At 43.7% G+C, this 22,136-nt stretch overlaps 1 protein-coding gene across 1 annotated transcript; it reads left to right on the forward strand.

Annotated features, from left to right (window-relative positions):
• The first annotated feature begins 1,797 nt into the window (after window positions 1-1,797).
• slc25a1b (slc25a1 solute carrier family 25 member 1b) lies at window positions 1,798-21,641 on the forward strand. Its single transcript, XM_061733990.1, has 9 exons — window positions 1,798-2,144; window positions 10,822-10,929; window positions 12,618-12,717; window positions 14,362-14,500; window positions 14,712-14,796; window positions 14,973-15,077; window positions 15,171-15,286; window positions 15,368-15,441; window positions 18,152-21,641. The coding sequence occupies exons 1-9, from the start codon at window positions 2,033-2,035 to the stop codon at window positions 18,264-18,266; spliced, it is 954 nt and encodes a 317-aa protein (XP_061589974.1). The 5' UTR covers window positions 1,798-2,032; the 3' UTR covers window positions 18,267-21,641.
• Window positions 21,642-22,136: the final 495 nt, after the last annotated feature.

A 22,136-nucleotide genomic window follows, 5' to 3' on the forward strand; every position in this document is an offset into this window, starting at 1 on the left:
GCGGTGTGTCTAGTGAGCCCGACCCAGCCCGACACAGGCGACGCGAGCCGACACAGCACTCGGCACAGAGCGGGCGACGTCGGGTTGGTGTGTCAGCACCTTAAAGCAACCAAATTCTGCAGGATCTGTATACCCCGACCGGAGCTCTATTAGTAATTTTTTTCTGTTTATGGTTTCAGATCTTCCAAGCACCTGAAGCTGTTCAACGATACCTTTTTAACAATAAAGTTCCCGTTTGTGAAAATTCAGTGTTGTGATTTCTTGATGAGGAATCGGAGTAAAGAACTGTTAGTGTGAAGACGAGGTGACCCGGTCAGGTAACTAAAGGCTGATTTATGGTTCCGCGTCACACCAACACAGAGCCTACGGCGTAGGGTACACGTCGATTTAACGCAGAACCGTAATTCAGGCTTAAGATCTGTTTACACTGTGTAACTGCATGCGAGCGTCCGACTATTGCGTCGAGCTGCGTGACATCGGACGCTCTCTGTCCACACTGAAACCGTTAAACTCGCGGCCAGTTAGGACAGTCCAATAGAAAATAAAGCAATGGAATTGATTTTGTCGCCGAAGCTCGCTCGCATGGGACACGCTTGTACGGAGCTGCTGCTCTTCTGCCAGAGCGAGGCTTTGTTCCCTCCCCTGCTACATGTCATTCAGGCAGCCAATCAGCGCAGAGCCTCATTATCATAGCCTCCCCTTCCCTCAGAATCCCTCATAGAGAAGGAGGTTAGAAGTGGTAAAACTAGAGACATGGCCCAGAGGCTGAATTTCTGATTTATGTAGAGACATTTAAGACATTTAAAACCTGTTTAAAATATCCTTTAAATCAGGGGGGAAAATCCCACACTAGAATAATTTGAGACAGAATTAATAATTTTGGAACAATGCAGTAGTATTTAGTAGTGATGCACCAAAATGGAAATTTGTGGCCGAAACCGAAATCGAAAATAATAATAAACAGTAAAATCTCATTACACTTAAAACAAGACTCATCACTGGAAAAAAACAACAATTTTCACCTGTTTCAAGTAAATTTTCACTTGAAATAAGTAGAAAAATCTGCCAGTGGAACAAGAGTTTTTTGCTTGTTATAAGATGTTAAATCTTGTCCCACTGGCAGATTTTTCTACTTATTTTAAGTGCAAATCTACTTGAAACAGGTGAAAATTGTTTTTTTTTTTTTCCAGTGATGAGTCTTGTCTTAAGTGTAATGAGATTTTTTTAAACTAAAAATGAGACATTTTAACTAGAAATAAGACAAATATTCTTGTTAAGATTTTGGGTTTTTGCAGTGTATTATGTCAGATGTGCTGTATTATTGCCACCTTCCACCTAATACCATTGTTTTGTATTGCTCTAAGAAAGGTCTTCTGCCTGTTTGCGAGATAGAGTTGAAAATGTCAAAATGCTGTATTAAAGGAAGGCTAAAACTTTTATTCCTTGTCCCCCACTGGATTTATTCTCTAAAATTTTACTGTTTATTGTCCCCCCCCCCCCCAACTATGAAACGGGATTTTCGCCCCTGATTTTTAATGCCATAACAGGTCTCCTTTAAGGCCTTGCTCAGGGGCTCAAGGTGGTTCATCTTGGTTGCCATTCAGAGGCTTGAACCTGGGTGAAAAGAAATAAAATAGAGGAAACCGTGACCTCTGCTGGCGAACGAAGCGCGCCGCTGACAGATACCCCTCGGTCCACCTTAAATGTTTGTGACAAACATGGCGTTTTTCCGTGTCGGAGGGGGAAGTGTCACGTCCTGCCCCGCCCTGCATGAACACTGACTCGACGTTATCGTGCCCGCGGAGCAACTCCACAGTCAAAGTACACAGACATTATTAACTCCTTTTATCTCCAAGTCCAATGGTCAGCGCCGCCTGCGTGGCCCGTGAACGTCCGCGCCGCCGCTCCTGCTGCACGCACGCACACTGCACGAGGACGTGAACGCAGAGCAGGCTTGCGGCTGTCGTCGGTGCTGAATTTTCTTTTAAAGTTTATAAAACAAAAGTTAGTCCAGGGGTCGGGGTTTGCAGTCATGCCCGAGCCAAACAGATTCGTGGATCCATTTCACAGCCCTCGGCGTCTGGCAGCTGCGGCTCCCGCGGAGAAAGTCAAGCTCACGCATCCCGGGAAGGCGATTCTGGCAGGTAAGCAGGAGCCCTGCAGGTGGGGTTGGGGGGGGGGTCTGCAACAAGTTTCCCTGGTCCACATCTGTGTGCACAGGGGTCAGCCTCCCACAGGACTGCTGGGGTTATTCGCGAGTATTAGGGCCAAACTAAGAGAAAAAAATTGGAAATTACGAGAATAAAGTCATAATATAATGAGAATAAAGTCGTAAAATTACGAGAATAAAGTCGTAATAGAATAAAGTCGTAATATTACGAGAATAAAGTCGTAAAGTTACGAGAATAAAGTCGTAACATTACGAGAATAAAGTCGTAATGTTGCGAGAATAAAGTCGTAATATTATGAGAATAAAGTCGTAAAATTACGAGAATAAAGTTGTGACATTACGAAAATAAAGTCGTAATGAATAAAGTGGTAATTTATTAGAATAAAGTCATAATATTATGAAAATAAAGTGGTAATTTATGAGAACTCTAACAGGAAGAGCAGTCTTCTCCCTGTGTTAAAATGAAGAATATTGAGCATCTTGTGAAGTTATATTTATATATTTATAATATAGGCCTATTACAACTTTATTCTCGTAATATTACGACTTTATTCTCGTAATATTATGACTTTATTCTCATAATTTTTTTGACTTTATTCTCATTACATTATGACTTTATTCTCGTAATTTCCTTTTTTTGTTTTTTTGTTTGGCCCTAATACTGCGTCGTAGATTCGCCTCCCATATGTGAAGTTTAAGTATTTTAGGGTTAAACTGAACCCTTAAGGTTACTAACGAAAACATCTTCAGTGTCCAAACTTATTACATTATTATAGATAAGTTATTGATTATTATTTAATAAGAAATGCAAAAGTTACTAACTCTTCTTTTAATCCTATTTTGTTGGGGGGTTTTTGTGTTGAAAACCATAAACATCATAGTGGGTCTTAACTCCAACCGCAGATGATCAACAACATGTAGCTTTTTTACGTCTGCAATTATTTACCGAAAAAAAATGAAATGTAAATAAAATAATTTAGGCAATACTAAGTATGTCCCGTTTCAGGAGCTTGTGGATCCACATTTAGCAGCAGTGAGCTGAAGTATATGGTTCCTGTTGGACAACAGTATCTTTGGTTTTTGGACATTCACTCATGCACACGTGTCTAAAAGACCCAGCATGACATTTCAATCCGGTTCAGGGCTGGACCTTGACCAGGTCATTCCAAAACCTTGATTCTGATGTCGATTTTCTTCTGTGTTTTGGATCATTCCCTGTCACATGGCTCAATTCAATGAATCTTCATCTGTCAAACACCTGTCAATGACTGGCAGGTGTCCAGGTCCAGACCATCATCCCTCCACCACCGTGCTTGACAGTGTGTCTGACGTGGTTCTGCTGGTTTCCTCCAAACATGGTTCTGGACATGAAGACCAAACATCTCCACGTTGGTCTCATGTGTTCCAGAAGTCTGCTGGTTTGTTCAGATCTGGGTTTGTGGAACTCAGTCCTCCATGTTCTTTTTAGACAGAAGACATTTCCTCCTGAAAACCTTTTTGAACAAACTAGTTCAGTCTTCTTCTAATTGAGCTGTCATGGACTCTGACATTTATTGCGCCAAGCGAGGCCTGGAGGCTCCGAGATAGAACCCTTGATTTTTCTTTCATTCCTCTGAACATAACATGGTCTTTGGGATAAAGTTCCAGGTTGATGCCCAGCAGCAGTTGCTTCTCTAAGACCACTGCTGAGGTTTTTTCCTGAACACCTGCTGATGATTAGCAGTGCCTGAATGTAGCTCCCCAATCCTGTAGAAGCACTGAGGGGATACTTAGTATTGCCCACATACTGCTGCTTTTTTTATTTCATACATTTTCTGCTTTGTTACTGTTAAACCATAATGGGCGTGTTGTTGGTCTAAGGTTGCATTTGCCTCGTACTAACACCTACTACAACCATATGAGTGTTTTATTGCTTTCACACTCTAAACAACAAAGGATTAAAATAGGTGTTTCTATCTTCAGTAGATGTGGGTCATTGTGAGTCAGGTTCATGTGTTCCTACTTTCCAGACAAGTGTTGCCTCTTTACAGCTTTAATCATTTTTATTCACTTGAGATCTCTTGAAGGTTTTTGATGGAAATAAAGAACAAATAAATCGTTATTCCTCTTTTTCAATTTCTGTATGATTCTTTCTGAAACCTTTCTGAAATCGAAGTTACAGGCAGTTTTAGGAGTGTTTGCAGTTAGAAATGCTTTCTTTCATGTCAGAACTCAAGGTCTCAGATAATGTGTGATAAACATGCAGGAGTACAACTCCGGGACGCTCTACATGTCCTGTTGGACTTCAGCACTGACCTTCTTTAGTTAATCAATGACAGATTCTCAGAGTTTGTGTATTGCAACTCGTCCTGCAGAGCAATCATTGTTGGTGGCATTGCATCATCAGGAGGCATCCACACAAGCGCCACGTTTAGAGCCAGAGTTCAGGTAAAAGGCCTTGCTGCTTGAGTGTCAGCAGTATACCGTTGGGCATCGTGGTGTTTGATCAGAGGCCCCCAGTCTCCACTGTCAACGTCACGAGTCACCATGACAAAGCACTTTGCTCTATCAGCCCGCACTCACACGCTCACCCGATTACAACATGCGCGTTACAACTGCAGCTCAGCAGCTCACGAGCGGGGTCGCCGTCTCCGCCCCCTGTCACTGAATCGAGTCAACATCTGTTTACGGACTGGTCTGTTGACCGGGTGGCTGATGCAGCACAGGCTGATAAACGAGAGACGTGAAGGGAGGATGTAGAATCAGACTACAAAAGTGGGTGTTGTTGGTTGAAAATGCGGCGCAAACAACGAAATATCAGTCTTTTTATTTACTGGATGGAAGAAAGGAGTCAATGGGTTCATCCAGGCACTGAGAAGTAGTCTTTATTCAGGGTTTTTGAAGTCTTTTAGATGTAGGGAAATGGGTGGAGGTGCAGAGGAGAGACAGTGGATATATCGGTAGGGAGGATGCTGACGATGTGCTGAAAGAGGACGTGCAGGCAGAGAATGGGAGAGGTGAAGGAGAGGGTCAGACTGATTTATCTGTGGTGGCCCCTGAAAGGAACAGCCGAAAGCAGGAGAAGAAGAATGGGAACAGGTGTTGGTTATTTATGGCAATTAAAGAAAAAAAATCAATACAATTCCACATTTATTTGTATTAAACCGATTCAAACCAGAAGTCATTTTGAGTTTGTCCGTCCGTCCGTCCGTCCGTCCGTCCGTCCGTCCATCCATCCATCCATCACCAGGCCGCGGGGGCAGCAGTCTTAGCAGATTTGCCCAGACTTCCATCATCCCAGACACTTCTTCCTGAGGTGAATCTCATCCACCCCCGGTGCCACTGAGGAGCTTACGAACCATCTCAGTGACCTCGGCTTGGGTGATGGATGAGCACGTCCCTGAGTCCACACTCTCTGCTTCTTCAATGGAAGGCATGTCAGTCGGATTGAGGAGATCCTCAAAGTATTCCTTCCACTGTCCGACGATGTCCCCAGTTGAAGTCAATAGTTCCCGACCTGCACCTCAAACAGTGTTGGCAGAGTACTGCTTCCCCTTTCTGAGGGGCGGGACGGTTTGCCAGAATTTCTTTGAGGCTGACCGAAAGTCTTCCTCCATGGCCTCACCAAACTCCTCCTAGACCCGAGTTTTTGCCTCCAGGACTGCTCGAACTGCAGCTCGCTTGTTCCATGCAACAAATGTCAACTTCTCACAAATTCCCTCAGAATTTGTGAAAAGTTCTCTCGGAGATGAGAGTTGAATGCTTCCCTGACAGAGGGCTCAGCCAGCCGTTCCCAACAGACCCTCACAATACGTTCCACCTTCTTCCTCCACCAGCGCATCCAACTCACCACCAGGTGGTGATCAGTTGACAGCTCAGCCCCTCTCTTTACCCGACTGTCCAAGACATACGATCATTGACCTCCGGCGTAGGGTGTCCTGGTGCCACGTGCACATATGCTTGAACATGGTGTTCGTTATAACAGAGCACCACTCAGCTTCAGACCCGGGAGGCCGTTCATCCCAATCACGCATCTCCAGGTGTCCCTGTCATTGCCCATGTGAGCGTTGAAGTCCCCCAGTAGAACAATGGAGTCCCTAGTTGGAGAACCATCAAGTACTCCTCCCAGGAACTCCAAGAAGGCCGGGTACTGCTGTTTGGCCCATAGGCACAAACAACAGTGAGAGACCTTTTCCCGACCCGAAGATGCAAGAAAGCAACTCTCTCATTCACTGGGGTAAACTCCAACTCATTGTAGACTGGGGGGCTATAAACAAGCCCACACCAGCTCCCTGCCTCTCACCCCGGGCAATTCCAATTTGCGTAGTGTAGGATCAATCAATCAATCAATCAATCAATCAATCAATCAATCAATCAATCAATCAATCAATCAATCAATCAATCAATCATTTTAACTCATGACCATGATCACATGGTATGGAGCACAAAAACACAAACATTTGTAAATTTGTAGCAAGTGGCAGGCTGTACATGTTCAACTAAAATACTCAATTTGGCAAAGAAAAAAAAAGAAAAATCATTTAAACAGAGGAAAGACATTCTTCAAAAAGGCGCCTAATTTATAAATAACATTTAACTTATTAGATTGAAGTAACAAAATCAAAAAAGTATATACTAAAAAGTATACTTAAATTCGGCACACTTTTGAGTAAATATCAGTAGTGTGCATTAATTCGGACGTACTATTAAGAGCGCACACGGCACTTCCTGCCGTAGGGGGGGGGTTGTTACCATGGTAACCTGTCACAGCAGCGGTAGCAGCGCTCCACTCCGCTCTTTCCCGTCTATTCTGGCCGAAACAAGATGACATTATATAATATTATTAAATACGAATATTATAATATTAATATTATATAATAATATTATTATACTTAATATTATACTTATGACTTATATACGTATCACTTAGCAACCAAACGCCGCTGCATTGCATTGTGGGAAGTTTCTGCTCGGCTAGTGTCCATCAATCCACACTAAAAAATTTCTCCGGAATGAGTATGGATAGAGCATACTATTGAGTACGTTCTAATGTTTCGGACGCACTAAAAAATCTTGCATACTCATTTTGCATACTCATTAGGGTGGAAGTATGGAATTTCGGACGCAGCCTATGTGTGGAGGTGAGCCCGATTATCTCTAGCCGGTATCTCTCAACCACCCGCACAAGCTCCGGCTCCTTCCCCCCCAGCGAGGTGACATTCTATGTCACCTTGACATTCTATGTCACCTCGCTGGGGTTTTGGTCCAGGGGTTGGGTCGTCGAGGTACCCTGCCATGACTGCTACCCAGCCCACATTGCACCAGCCTGTCATGGTCCTTCCTGCGGGTGGTGAGTCTACTGGAAGGCAGGCCCATGACGCTGTTTCGGGCTGAGCCCGACCGGGTCACAAGGGCAAAGACCCGGACACCAGGTGCTCGCCTTCGAGCCCCAACCCCAGGCCTGGCTCCAGGGAGGGGCCCCGGTGATGCCAATCCGGGCGACGTAACGGTTGTTGATTTTTATTCACCATGATTAGCTTGTGCGGCCCTTAATACAAAAGGCAAACAGGTGCATTTCAATTAAATGTAGTCCTCTTCAGTCCAGTCATGTTCCACTTAACCCCGGTAAGGCCCTCATAGTGTTTGCCGAACAATCAGTGCCGTGCAAGAGAGGTCCGGACCCTCATGTCTCCAACCACCTCTTCCAGGAGGACACCAAGGCCTTAAGGTGATCCGAGGCTAGCCGAGAAATGAAGTCCCCCCCCGGGTGTCCCAGGTCTGCCTTGGGGCCTCTTCCCAATTCATCTTCAAAACATGTCCCCAGAGAGAACTCTAGAAGGCTTCCTGAACTGTCTCGACTGACCTATCAATAAGCCCCGCTCCCTCAAACACAGATGAGTCAATAGCTGTGGAGTGTCAGTTCCACAGGGACCAGAACTTGGACATCTATATCTTTCAGCTCCCCAGAAAAACACTGAAAGGTCCTTTACGCTCACCGGTTTTATGGAGTTGAAACTGTCCCCATCTGGTCAAAGATGGTGTTACTACATTGGGTGACTTTAAAAGTAGACGGAGTCGGCCCCCTGAGCACCAGAGATCAGCTCACGACTCTGCCTCCAGTTGTAGTTTTGGAAGCTCTCTGTCCTGAAGTTAGAGGGAAAGATTGGTGAAATATGATCTGTGCTGTTGATCTTGAGCAGAACTTTTGCTTGCTTGCTATTTTGGACCAGCTGGAGACTGTTCAGATGGACTTCAGGACATCCTGCTGAGAAGTAATTACATGCTGCAGTACTTGCATGTGTAACTCTGATGATGAACCCTGGTCAAAAATAAGTCAGATTCCTCAAAGTAGAACCAGATGTAAACGACTGGACAGTCTGTTGCTGAGGTGCTCATGTCCAAAACAGCCTCGGTCTTATCTGAGTTTAAGTCATCCAGGTCTTTGTGTCATTAAAAATTGTCCTTAGACAAGCTATATATACAATAGACGTGGATGTTTTACATGATCGGAGTGGATTTTTGAGTTACGCCGGTTTATAACGTTAATCATAGATTGTATAAGAAGAACTGGACAAAGCCCCCGGTTGGAACACGATCGCATCATGTCACTCACAGTTGCCCCTTTTAGCTCGTCTGGGTTAGTTTACGCCAACCTTTGATGCACATTAATATACTTTACATGAATTCTGATCAAATCAGTCCAAACATTTCAGGACCCGCCCACTTTGATTAATCACAATCGGCTGCCTGTCAGGTGAACATTGCTTGCTGCCGTAACAGGTCCCAGTGGAGTTCTGCTGGTCCTTGTTTCAGCGTCAAAAGCACCCGTTTCGGGAATCGTTACGGTATGGACATCTGAAATCAGGATGGACGTTAGCATCGTATGAACTAAGCCAAGCTAAAATAGCTAACTTGTAGCAACTGATGCCTGCTTGTTCTGTCCTTTTGTCCATTTCTGTACCACCCGGCGACTGGGTGGAGTCAGCTTCGCCACCATTTAGCGCCGTAGAACCCTTCCAAATGTGAGCTTCAGAGTGTCATTTCACAAAAGCTGCGGCTGACGTTGCAGACAGTTCTTCTACCTCTTCCTCTGCGGTCTCTAGTTCTCATGGGACCGATCCGGCTGGACCACAAGGTTACGTCAGCTGTTTCCAGGCCAAGCAGGGGTCGTGGTTAGGTCTCACTCACCTGAATAATGGTCAACCATCTGTCAGAAGGAATTTGGAAATATAATATGAGCGTTAGTTTAATAGTTCCATGGCAGGCATCAGCAGGTTTTAAATGCAGGGGCTGTAATGACTGAAGGGAATGAGGTAAAAAGTAAAAGGTGTGATGAGACCTTTAAAAGGACTTCTACACAAGCGGTGGATCACATCAGTTATAGCTTAACGTTTTCCTGTCGTTATGAAACACTTGTGCCGCCACCTCTTTTGTACAGTCGCTGTAGTTTCATCTGCAGCGCTACATGCCACTTTTACTTCACGTGTTGTGTCACAGATGCTTTTTTATTATTGTCGGGAGAAGCTGCATGCAGGAATCCCGTTCAAGTGTGTTCATGCACGCTGAACTTGATCAACTGGTTCTGTGTCTCTTGCAGCTCGATGGAGGGAGGCACTGCAGGTCCTGCAGAGAGGCTGTTTACAGACGACTGTGGGGGACTGTGTTGTTGATGTCAGCTTAATTCATAGGTACAGCCTCGGAAGCGGCCGCAATCCCTACACAAGAATGCCGGGGTGTGTCGTACACAGCAGAGCTGGCAGCCACAACCTGCATTTACGTGACTTGTTTGTTTGAGAGTTGGCTTGAACCACTGCTGCGTTTCTCTGCATGACTTTTGTGGAAGTGCATGTTAGAAGCATCAACAAAGGAGCGTTTGCTAAAAACCTGCTGGATAAGCGAGAGCTTAAGCAAGCAGGCTCTTTGAAAGAATCTTTTCTTTTACAGCTTTTCCACTCCTGCTCATGAAGCCTGGGCAGCTTTCAGTAGAAGCACAAAAATGAATTTTTATTTCTTACAATGTTTCAGTTCACGTTCTGGAAGATTGGGGCTTTTTTTTGCATTTTTGAAAGTTCCTTTTCTTCACCTGATGGAAACTATCTGGATCCGGGAAGTCCTGCGGCAGGAGCTCTAAACAGGAGGTTACACGCCCCCTGGGCTTGGAGCGTGGCCAGGGGGAGTGTGCGCTGGCAAGATCACGCTGAGGTCAGCTGAGCCAATCAGCTGCAGGCTGCATGTTTGCTGTTGAACTGCAGATGTGTGGCTGCCGGGAGTTTAAGGTGGAACTGGTTCACAGCCACAGCAGCCGCCAATAACTGGCTCGTGGGCCCCGTGAATGCTGGCGTGCATCTCACTAACAACTGTTAGACGATTACTGATCTTTTTTTGGTGCTTCATTCACCTCACACAAGGTAGAAAAACCTCTGAGGTGGTTCTCCTTACGTTTCTGCATCCTGTGTGTGTTTTTCACCAGTTGTGAAGCACGTTCTCCTGCACTGTTTTGTGTTTTTTGTTTAAACCAAACAGATCTGTTTTTAAACGTGTTAATCGGTTTCTAAAGGACTTTTCACACCTGGTGATGCAGTGTGGTGATGCTGGTGTAAATGTGCACATGTGTGGGCTGTCTGCTCTCTGAAAGGCCATTTTAGCAAATAGTTTTTTTCTCCTTATTTCAGGTGGGATTGCAGGTGGAATAGAGATCTGCATCACCTTCCCAACAGAGTACGTTAAAACTCAGCTGCAACTCGACGAGAGAGCGAATCCGCCAAAATACAGAGGAGTCGGTGAGTAACCACAACTGTCGAGGAGGGTAACTTTAATCTCATTACTTTTTTATTTTCCTTACTTCAATCAGGATGCAAATAAAGTCCTGCGCAAAACTTGCAACCCTCTCCTATGATTTTGTTTATTTTTAGTTTTCTGTTTAAAAACAATGAAAATCCTCTACTCACAGTGGGTCTCAGTATTAGGCAGGAGTGTTCAGATTTGTGTAAACACAGTGCCAAGAGGGGATGTCATCAGCAGTGGTCTAGAGCAGTGGTTCCCAACCTTTTTTCCATGGAGCTCCCCCCACTTGTGTCTAAGACCAGCCGGGCCCCCCGACCTGTATGTACTAGCAGCAAAAGAGTAAAGTGATTCGTTATAAACCTTTAATTGAAAAAATGAACATTAATTATGTTTTTATGATACATTTCCCTTTGGTTTACCCTGTACTTTGTTTTTTCACCTTCCTTTTGTGTCACCAGTGTATAAAATACGCACAAAAAATAATTGCAAGGACATAAAAATATTTCTGAAAAATGTCTCTTAATATCAGAGCAAAGTTTTTTAACATTTTTCCTTTAACAACCTGTCGGAGTAGTAGTATGATTAAATGTTGAATAATGATATAATAATACGTTTTTATTAAGTTTTTATCCTGATAAATAACTTAGTATTTTAAAATGACCTAAATATATTTCTAAGTGGGTTTATACAGACTTGGATTACAGTATTCCATTAGGTGTGTTATTATGTTTTTTATTTTATTTAACATGTGTAAATATAATTTTTACAACTGCATATCCTCAAAGCAGACACAGTTTCGTGCCCCCCAGGGGGGGCCCGGACCCCAGGTTGGGAGACACTGGTCTAGAGAATCAATTGTTGCAATATCAGTCACAAAAATATTAAAAGAAAAAACAAACATTTCAAACCAATTGGAGGTTTATCTTCCCTGGTGTCTTCAGGATTCCCTGGACATCTCAGGACTGGACGTCCCAGCAGATTTACCCCGAAGTCAGACCATGCAATGCTCAGAAAACTACTAAAATCTCAGAGCCTACAGACGTCACTGAGCAGCTTAAATGTTCAAGTCCATGACAGCACAACTAGAAGAATACAGAACCAGGGCGGTTTCGTTTGGGAGAGTTTCCTGAACCTGGTTGAGATTCTGTGTTGGAACCTTCAGAGACTCACTGAGGCCCAAAAACCTCAATGAACTACAGTCCAAAAAGAGATTCGTTGTTGTTCACCCGAGGTTGTAACTATCAAATTACAAGACGGGCAGAGACTTATGCACGACTGTCTGACTGACGGGGCCTTGACTTAGTCGCTGATAGCTCCACCAAAACAAATTCAATTTTCATAACTGTTGGCAGCAGAAGGCATTAACTTATTTGTCATATTGATGTTAAAGCTGTGTGAGTAGGGGGGGTGATGTAAAAGCCTTGATCCTGACTGGCAGCCCAAACTAACTCCTGTTACAGCAGATTCAAGGTCAAACAGAAGCAAACAGACGCATATTTACATAGTAATTCGTTCTTTGACTTTTGAACTTTGTACTTGTTCCAGTTGGTCAGCATGAAGAGACCCATTTCACGTGTAGCCCAGAAATCCACTCATCCTTTAACTCTTAGCTCTTTCTTGGAGCCAGCGTAAGATAGCTTTGGTCAGCTGACGTTTTTGCCTCTTCTGTGCATCTTCCCCGCAGGTGACTGCGTGAAGCAGACGGTTAACAGTCATGGGGTGTGGGGACTCTACAGAGGCCTGAGCTCGCTGGTCTACGGCTCTATACCTAAGGCGGCTGTCAGGTACCTCAACCCAACACACATCTACCCCCATAAGGATGCTTCACAGGAGTCACTACAGGAGTAGCGAGGTCAGGACGAAAAGAAACTTATGTTTTATTTCGTAGTTGTCAGAGTGGTCTGTTTATTGCTGATTAGCTATACTAAATGGTGGAGAAAAAAAGGTCCAGGCACGAAATGAGCCAAGTCAAACAGTGGCAGCCTGAAGCCTTTTTGGAGGTGGTTCTACCTCCATGTGTGTTTAATAAAATAAAAATAATAAATACATTTCCCCAGTCCCCACAATGGGGAAATTCTTTCTCTACATTTAACCCATTTTCTAGTCGAACTAGTAGCAGTGGTCTGCCATGCAATGGCACGGCGCCCGGGGAGCAGTAAGGGTTAAGGGCCTTGCTCAGGGGCCCAAAGTGGTTGATCTTGGTTGCAATCCAGGGGCTTGAACCTCCGTAACCACTAGGCTACCAACCTAGATGTTTCCAACACATGTGGCTCAGAATAATGGCTTCTTCAGACCTCTGTTGCTATTTTCAGATCTTGATTGGGTTGAGATCCAGATCCAGGACTTTTAACCATGATCTCATGGGTTTTGACTGTTGATGTGAAGCGTCATCTCAGGCCACGTTTACACGTAGCCGGGTATTTACAAAAACGGATATTTTCCCCTCTACGTTTTCAAAAATATCCTCGTTTACACGGACCCGCATGAATACGCTGTTAACGTCATGCCAGCCAATCAGAATCCTGGAAAAACATCAACAAATGACATGTGTAACTTCCAGTTAAGGCTGATTTATGGTCCCGCGTTAAATCGACGCAGAACCTACGGCGTAGGGTACGCGGCGACGCACACCGTACGGCACGCATCGCCGCGTACCTTACGCCGTAGGCTCTGCGTCGATTTAACGCGGGACCATAATTCAGGCTTTACTTCCAAGACGGAACGAGAGTCTGAGAGAATTTAAAACAGGTAAAATAAAATAAAATATTGACGGTGGCCAAACAAATTGTAAACGCAGGTCGCACTCATGACGCTGCTGGGGACGTTTCTGTCGCATAATGTGACGTAAATCTCCGTTTTCCTCCGTTTTCTCTGTTTAGACGCAAACGTGAAAATTGAGTTTTTGAAAATCTCCACTTTGGCCGGAGTTTTCAGAAATGATCGTTTTTGGGGGCTTTGACCTCCGAACGGCCAAAACGCATGAAAACGCCTCCGTTTTTGCCCCGTGTAAACGGGGCCTCAGACTCGGATCACAAGCTCTCTAGAAAAGGGTTTCAACCTCTTCAGTTTCTGCATCCGGCATCCGGACCAGTGTCAAAGCCTCTGCAGTAGAAAGAAGTCACTACCACCTCCGTGTTGGACTGCAGACACGGTATTACAGAGGTGCTGCTTTTAGTACCTTCATCAGGACCTTCAGATCAAAGGGGCCTTACCATTTGTGGTCTGAGAGGACCTGTGACTTGGCTCAGATCTCCATGGTTTTATTTTCACTCACATTCGCTGTGACCTGTAAGATTTCACATTGTCAGGTGTAGGCCTTTGTAGTTATATCCACGCAGTACACCAATTTGGGTCTGCATCACATTTATTGGGTGTAAGATGATTTCTGCTTGGGTTTAATCATCTTTTCATTTCCACTTCTTTTACAGGTTTGGGACGTTTGAGTTCCTCAGTAATAAGATGCGAGATGAGAGCGGAAAGCTAGACAGCAAGCGAGGGTTCTTCTGCGGGCTCGGAGCTGGCGTCGCGGAGGCGGTGGTTGTGGTCTGTCCAATGGAGACCGTTAAGGTACAAAGAAAGAACCTCTCGTCCTCTGAACTTTGTCACTAGGCTTACAGCTTCAGCTGTATTTCCAGTGTTGCCAAGACCAAACCAAAAACACCAACTAAAAATGTGCGTTTGATTCCAGCAGAGAAGGCTTGAATATAGGAAAAAAAGTCAGGAGCTTTATCCCGGGGAGGATTCACTGTTGATTATCTTTGTTGTCACATCCTTTCAGGTTAAATTCATCCATGATCAAACGTCAGCAAACCCAAAGTACAAGGGTTTTTTCCACGGGGTGAGGGAGATTATCAGAACACAAGGTAAGAGGGGCTTCAGCTGCATTTGCAGCCCCCTGGTGGCCCAGATCATGAACACATTTTAGGAAATGACATTAATAATATTCTACCCCTTCTCCATTACTTATGGAAACCTCATGAATAGATCAGATGTTCGAGACTCCTGTGGTAAAGCGTGTTCTTCTCTGATGGATCCTCAGGACTGAAAGGGACCTATCAGGGGCTGACGGCCACGGTACTGAAACAAGGATCCAATCAGGCCATCCGCTTCTATGTCATGACCTCACTGAGAAACTGGTACAAAGGTACAACTGATTCAAACCTCTACTTCCTCTTAATTTCGCCAAATGTGCAGTGTCTGTTTTTAAAAAAAATCATATTTTATTTGCACCGTGAAGGAGACGACCCCAAAAAAGCTATCAACCCCATGATAACTGGACTGTTTGGAGCCTTCGCTGGTGCTGCCAGTGTGGTCGGAAACACTCCCCTGGATGTCATAAAAACCAGGATGCAGGTTGGCCATGTCGACATGTTTACTCCTCTGATAATTCAACTCAAAGTTGTACAACACACACTTATGGGAATTGTTTTTCAGGGACTTGAAGCTCACAAGTACAAAAGCACATTGGACTGCGCCACTAAGATCATGAAGCACGAAGGACCGATGGCGTGAGTACATGTCCACAGCTTCAATCTGAGTTTCTTACTAGCCACTGATAAATAATAATAATAATAATAATAATATCTTTATTTATAAAGCGCTTTTCAAAAACAAGTCACAAAGTGCTTTACATGCAATTAAAAACAGGAAACAAACAATTAGTACAATATTAAGATAAGACACAATTGAGAGATAATAAAAACAGACAAATAATACAGTAAATTAAACGCAAGTCTAAAATTGTGAGTTTTCAAAAGTGACTTAAAAGAAGACAATGTGTTAGCTACCCTGATCTCCTCCAGCAGGTCATTCCATAAGTGAGGGGCTAAAACAGAAAAGGCCTGGTCTGTAAGTTAGACCAAGGAATGGCCAGGAATGACCCACCAGAGGATCTCAGGGTGAGTTCAGGCTCGTATGAGGTCAGGAGGTCAGCTATGTAATCAGGAGCTAGCCCCATACGAGCCTTAAAAGTAATAATTACAATTTTTAAATCCACTCTAAAGTGTCTCGCTGCTGCATTTTGAATTAACTGTAGTTTATTTAGATTTTGCTGAGTGAGGCATGAAAAAAGTTGCAGTAATTGCAGTAATCTAACCGGGATGAAATAAATGCATGTATAACTGTCTCTAGGTTTTTTAGATGAAAGAAATTACCTGATTTTTTATATTTTTCTAAGTTGGAAGAAGCATGATTGGACAACGGAATTTATATGCTGGTCAAAATTGAGGTGTTTGTCAAGCCTATGATGAGGATTTCTGTCTTCTCTGAGTTAAGTTGTAAAACGTTTGATGCCATCCAGTTATTGATATCTGCAATGCACATGTGGAGGTTATTTAGTTGATTGGAGTTGCTATTATCAAAGGAAAGGTATAATTGCGTATCATCGGCATAGAAATTGTATTTAATATTGTGTTTTGTAATAATATGACCTAGAGGAAGCATGTAAATGGAGAACAGTAATGGGCCGAGAACAGAACCTTGAGGAACTCCATAATCTAATGGTGATGAAGATGACTGAAAATTACCAATTTCTACACAGAAAGACCTTTCGGACAGATAAGAACGGAACCAATCTAAAACCAACCCTGAAATGCCCACCCAATTTTTAAGACGCTCAATTAAAATATTATGATCAACAGTGTCAAAAGCCGCAGATAGATCCAACAGAAGTAGAAGAGTAGAAGAGTGTTGACCACGATCAGCTGCTAAAAGAAGATCATTTAAAACCTTAAGAAGTGCCGTTTCTGTGCTAAAACCTGCTCTACCTGACTGAAATCTCTCGAAGAGGTCATTACCGTTCATAAAAGAAATAATTTGATCTGCCACTACTTTTTCTAAAACTTTAGCGATAAATGGTAGTTTTGAGATTGACCGGAAGTTATTGAGGATATCTGGGTCTAGTGAGGGTTTTTTAAGGAGAGGTTGTATGACTGCCATTTTGAAATAATCAGGAACAAAACCAGATGAGAATGATGAGTTGATTAGTTCCATCAGAATTGGACAGGTTATGGCAAGGGTTTATTTTAGGAAGTGGGTAGGAATGACATCGAGAGAGCAAGTTGAGTTTTTCATTTTGGAAATTTTTTCAATGATATTTTTTATTGTAAGCAGGTCAAAGGAATTTAAGGTACGATTGATGCTAGGAGGAGAAGGTTCACTGATGGGGTGTTCAAAGGTTGAATTAATGTTGGAAATGCAGCCAGGTTCTGGATATGTCATGTTGATTTGCTGCAGTTATGCTGATATACACCCTCGACTTCATTGAAGCGAGGGATTCTGCCAGAGAGGAGGTGATGATTTGGGATGGAGTGTAAAGTTGGATGTCGTCAGCATAGCATCGGAAGTGGAGCCCAAGATTCAAGATTCTTTATTGTCATTGTTCATATTTCATAACATATGAAACTTATGATCCGTCAGTGTGTTATGAGAACAGCGATGTCACAGTTGCAGCCGCAGTATGTTTACGGATGATGCTTCCAAGAGGGAGGACGTAAAGGATGAAGAGTAGGGGACCCACAACTGAACCATGGGGAACCCCCTGGAGCGGAGGAGTGATGGAGGAGTTGGACTTATTGTAGGGTTTTTGTAGGATTGGCACCAAAAGTCACGACTTCTTATATTTTTGTACAACTCATCGACACCACAGCGGTCAGTGACGACAGTAAAATATTTGGCTATGTTTACTTGTTTCCATTAATAATCTTATCTTTTTTAGATATTTTTTTAATATTTGTTCAATCGGTCCACAAATTAGAGCTCCACCAGTCTAGAAAAAAATCTAATATAAACAGGATCCAGAAGGATGACCCTTCTGGTATCCTTGACAACCACTTAGGTGAAGTGAAGCTCAGACTCCAACTGAAACCTTGGACGCTGCGTCCTAAAGTAGAAAAGAAGCATACAGATTGTTATTAGCTTACCGATCAGACGTCAGCATCTGTGATGTGTGGGACTGAAGCACATGTTCCCAGATGTGCCATTCAGACATCTCTTTTTAGGGGAAGTTCTTACTTACTTTGGCTACATAAATGTAAAAGTCTGGCTGCTAAAATGATCTGCTTCTAGGCAGGTCTTTAGGAAATGGTCTCTATTAGGATACCCCTCTTTTAGTCTTGTGTTTTTCGGTAATACCGATCATAATCAGGTGTTTACTCTTTTTACACTGACTATTACTGATTTAAAGTACTGACGCTGTGTCTCTGCTTCCTTTTCGTTCAGGTTCTACAAGGGTACTGTTCCTCGTATGGGTCGGGTTTGTTTGGACGTCGCCATAGTCTTCATCATCTATGAGGAAGTCGTCAAACTTCTGAACGTAGTCTGGAAGACGGACTGAGACGTTAACAGGAATAATAGGACAGGGGGTCGTCCAGATCACCAAACAGGCCAAACCCAGTCTCCTTAACCTTGCTTCTAGGTTCTAATATCTACTACCTCCAAGTGTTTTCAGACAGTTAAAAAAAAGAAAGGATTGCTTTCATTCTTGATTGTTGAAGTGTCATCTGCATGGAAGAAGGAAAAAAAAGTAAGAAAGAAAAGCTCCAAGCCACAGAGTTGCTGCTTACAGTGACTCTTTAATCTTAAATTCCCAGAATTAGGAAGTTCCTTCAGCACTCAGGGAAAGGAACGGGGCATTTCTTTAGACCAGCTCGACCGGACGGACTCACGCTGTATGCAATTCATCCGGGAGAAACCGGTGCCCCATCCAGCATAATGTGATGTACACCCCAGACACCAAGAAATGATACTTATATCTATTATACTTATATATACAAACTAGCTCAGAAGTGAAACATTTTAAATCCCTTTTTGGGTGCAAGTATTTAGAAGGAAATTGAAACTGTTCGGTACCTGACGGAATAATGAACTTTGAGACGTCACCTGCTGCTGAGGCAAAATTAATTAAAACAACTAAATGCCTTAAATCAACATTGTCAATATAGACACTATGAAGATGCACAATGTAATGAAAATAATATATATTAGAAATGCACATGTCCCATAAGATAGTTCTTGTGGTCATTTTTAAAAAGCTTGCCTTTAATTTGCAGAGATTTTTTTATGTTATTGTTTATTAATTTACTAGATCGATGCCATAAAAAGTGCCTAAATATGTATTTTATGATTAATTTTGAGAACCTTTGAGATTAAAAATTACTTAATGTTGTAATTACTATCCTTTGAATATGTTCTGTTGCACACACTGCTCTTTCGCGTGTCTAATGTGTCTAATGCAGGGGTCACCAATCCTGGTCCTCGAAGGCCGGTGTCCTGCAGGTTTTACATGTTTTGCTGCTTCATTGCACCGTGATAAAAGTGACTGTGTCGTTAAGAGAATTGTGCAGACCTCAATGACAAGCTGATGACGATGATTAATTAGAATCAGATGTGTTAAAGCAGAGAAAACTCTAAAACATGCAGGACACCGGCCCTCGAGGGCCAGGATTGGTGACCCCTGGTCTAATGTGTCTAATGTCAGTGTCTAATGTGTTTCTGGGATACCATCTCAGTTCAAAGTTAGTATTTCTTTTTTTTTCTTAGCCTCTAACTATTAAAGCAACTCTATGTAACAGTACCACCTCTGACCACATGGGGGCTTAAAAAGCTGCCAACAACACTGCTAATGAGTGGGGACGGTTAATACCACCTCATCCTGCTAGAGGTGCCCGTTGCTCTGTATTGTCTCAGCATTGGACGAACCTGCTGTGATGTCACTTACAGGTCTCCAATGTTCGAGACTCTATTTGACACCATGTTGACTGGAACTGACTCCGCCCACCCTTGGTTGATCCAAACATTGGGCAAATAGGTAGAATGAGCAAACCCTGTAAACCGACCGGAACATGTGAGCAGAGCGCTGCCAGGATGTGCTATTGCTCAGTTGCTAAGCGACGAGGCACCCAAGCAACTGCTGGCCCACGGTTATCTGTGAGTTGACCAAGCCTAGCAGCATCATCCCAGACCATTTCAGAACCTGAACGCTTCCAGGTTGACAAACCGAACAACCATCTGATGGTTATCCGATCACAGCAGAGCATGATGTGATGGAGTGTCAAAGGCAATGACGTGAGATCAGCAGGAAGCATCAGGCCTCAATCACTCGGCCGAGCAATGGGCCCACTAGGTCTGCAAGTGTTTGGCCGTGATCAGATGCTCATTGGCTGGTAGTCCAGATGATCCACCTGGACCTGAAATGGTCTGATATGAAGGTCACTGGACCTGGGTACCTGGTCCTTGCTGGTTCCTGCAAGAAGCAGCAGCTATAGGCCCCAGATTCTTCAAATTCTCCTAAAATGGTAAGCACTAATGGCGCTTTTATACTAGTACCTACTCAGCGCGACTCGACTCGCCACGTCCCGGTTTTGCGCTTCTCCACTAGGGGTCGAGGTGGGTGGAGGTGTGCCGAGTAGATACTTTTTCTGTATCTATTCTGCCGAGGTTCTAAGTTTGCTGAGTTGGCCTGCATCTGACGTCATCACAATACACGCCACCGATTGGTCGGGGGGCGGGGCCGTCAGACGTTTGAGTCAGGAAGCGGGAGTCAGCGAAAGAGCGACTCGCGGCTTCTTCATTTTATTCGACAGGCAATGGCAGCGCAAAAGTCTGTTTCGTGATCCTACTCTGAGGTGCAGATGTTCATAAACCTGGTGGCTGAGGAGAGAATTAAAAAGGGATCTAGAAGAGCGATAAGGAACAACAAGATCTACCAGGCGCTCTTCATAGCTGCTTGGGGCTCCCAGCTGACTTCTCAGCAGCGCAGAGATGAACTACAGAAAAAAAAGCGTTGCCACTTGAAGGTTCTTTCACTCTCATTTTTTAACTTGATATCGAACACAAGTCAGAGACCCAGCAGCACATATATCATCTCCAGGTTCTACATCTTTAGTGTCGTTGTCTTCTTCGTTTAGATCACACAATCAAATACGTCACAGCAGCTTCGCTCCAACCCGCCCACTTCTCATCTGGGTGTCTAAAAACAAACGAGGGCAAGGCGAGTGGAGGTGAGTCGTGCTGAGTAGGTACTAGTATAAAAGCGCCATAAGTAGCTAAGGTGATGACAGCAAGCTGTGGTTGAATGCCACACACTTAATCAACGATACATTTGTGGCTTTATGTAATTTTTTTCTGATGAGGTTCATGAAAATTCAGTTGGCATTGAATGAACTTTAGCTATAGAGAACGGAGACATCTCCTAGTGGTCAGTTGAGGAACTGCAAGTTCCAGCACCCCCCAAGCAGCTAAATGTATGAATGTTATTATTATACGGTTCCCCCATGTGGTCAGGAGTGGTGCTGCTACACAGAGGGGCTTTAAGTGTCCTCTCAGACTGTCGACCGTTTGAGATGATGTTAACGATGCCTTCCATCTCATTCCACGGAGGACGACTGGCTCAGCTTTTAATTCCTCCCATCGTCATCTTAATCGCCTTTCACGTCGACGGCCGACCCAGCGTGCCAACGAGCTCCACGTTCCAGTCTGGAGTTTGTGGCTCGTCGGTCCGGCTTGTTTACATGCAGTGCAATTACTCGTTTTGCTCGTCACAGTCACCATGTTTACTGTGAGTTGCCTCTTTTATCTCTGCGTTTAACCCTGCATACACGTAAATGTGAACTGGAGTATTCTCCGGTAGTCAGAACCATATATATTGTGTCTTCTGTTTAATGAATCCTGCTTGGTTTGCTCACAAATAAACATGGATGAGACTGTTAAATTTGTCGTCTTCTCTTCTTTTTCTTTTCATCCTCATCTTTGCTTTGTTGTAGTTTTTGCAGCTTTTCTACAACTCCAGCTCCAAGATGACTGGGGCATGGTAAACTCAATGAAAAGAGTGTTCAGTGGTTTATAAATCTCATAAGTCCACCCAGGCACATCACTCGTGATGGCTTAAAAGCAGGGGACAAATGTTGATGTGTTTTTTGTGAGATATATGACAAATAAATATTATTTTTACTATTATTATGGAGTGGAGCATGACCTCCTCTGTAGACAAGAGTCTTCTAGAGACAAATGTGATGACATCTGTCTCACATCTGTGACTTGATCCCAAACACAGCTGCAGATCTTCATCAGAATAATGAGAATAAAAGAATCAAGGTTCTGGAACGAACCGGTCAAAGTCCAGACCTGAACCTGGTGGAGATGCTGTGGTGGACCTTTAGAGAGCCGTGTAGACATGAACGTCCAAATTTAAACTGAACTGAAGCAA

Source organism: Cololabis saira, chromosome 11 (genome assembly GCF_033807715.1).
Source record: "Cololabis saira isolate AMF1-May2022 chromosome 11, fColSai1.1, whole genome shotgun sequence".
Classification (NCBI taxonomy): domain Eukaryota; kingdom Metazoa; phylum Chordata; class Actinopteri; order Beloniformes; family Belonidae; genus Cololabis; species Cololabis saira.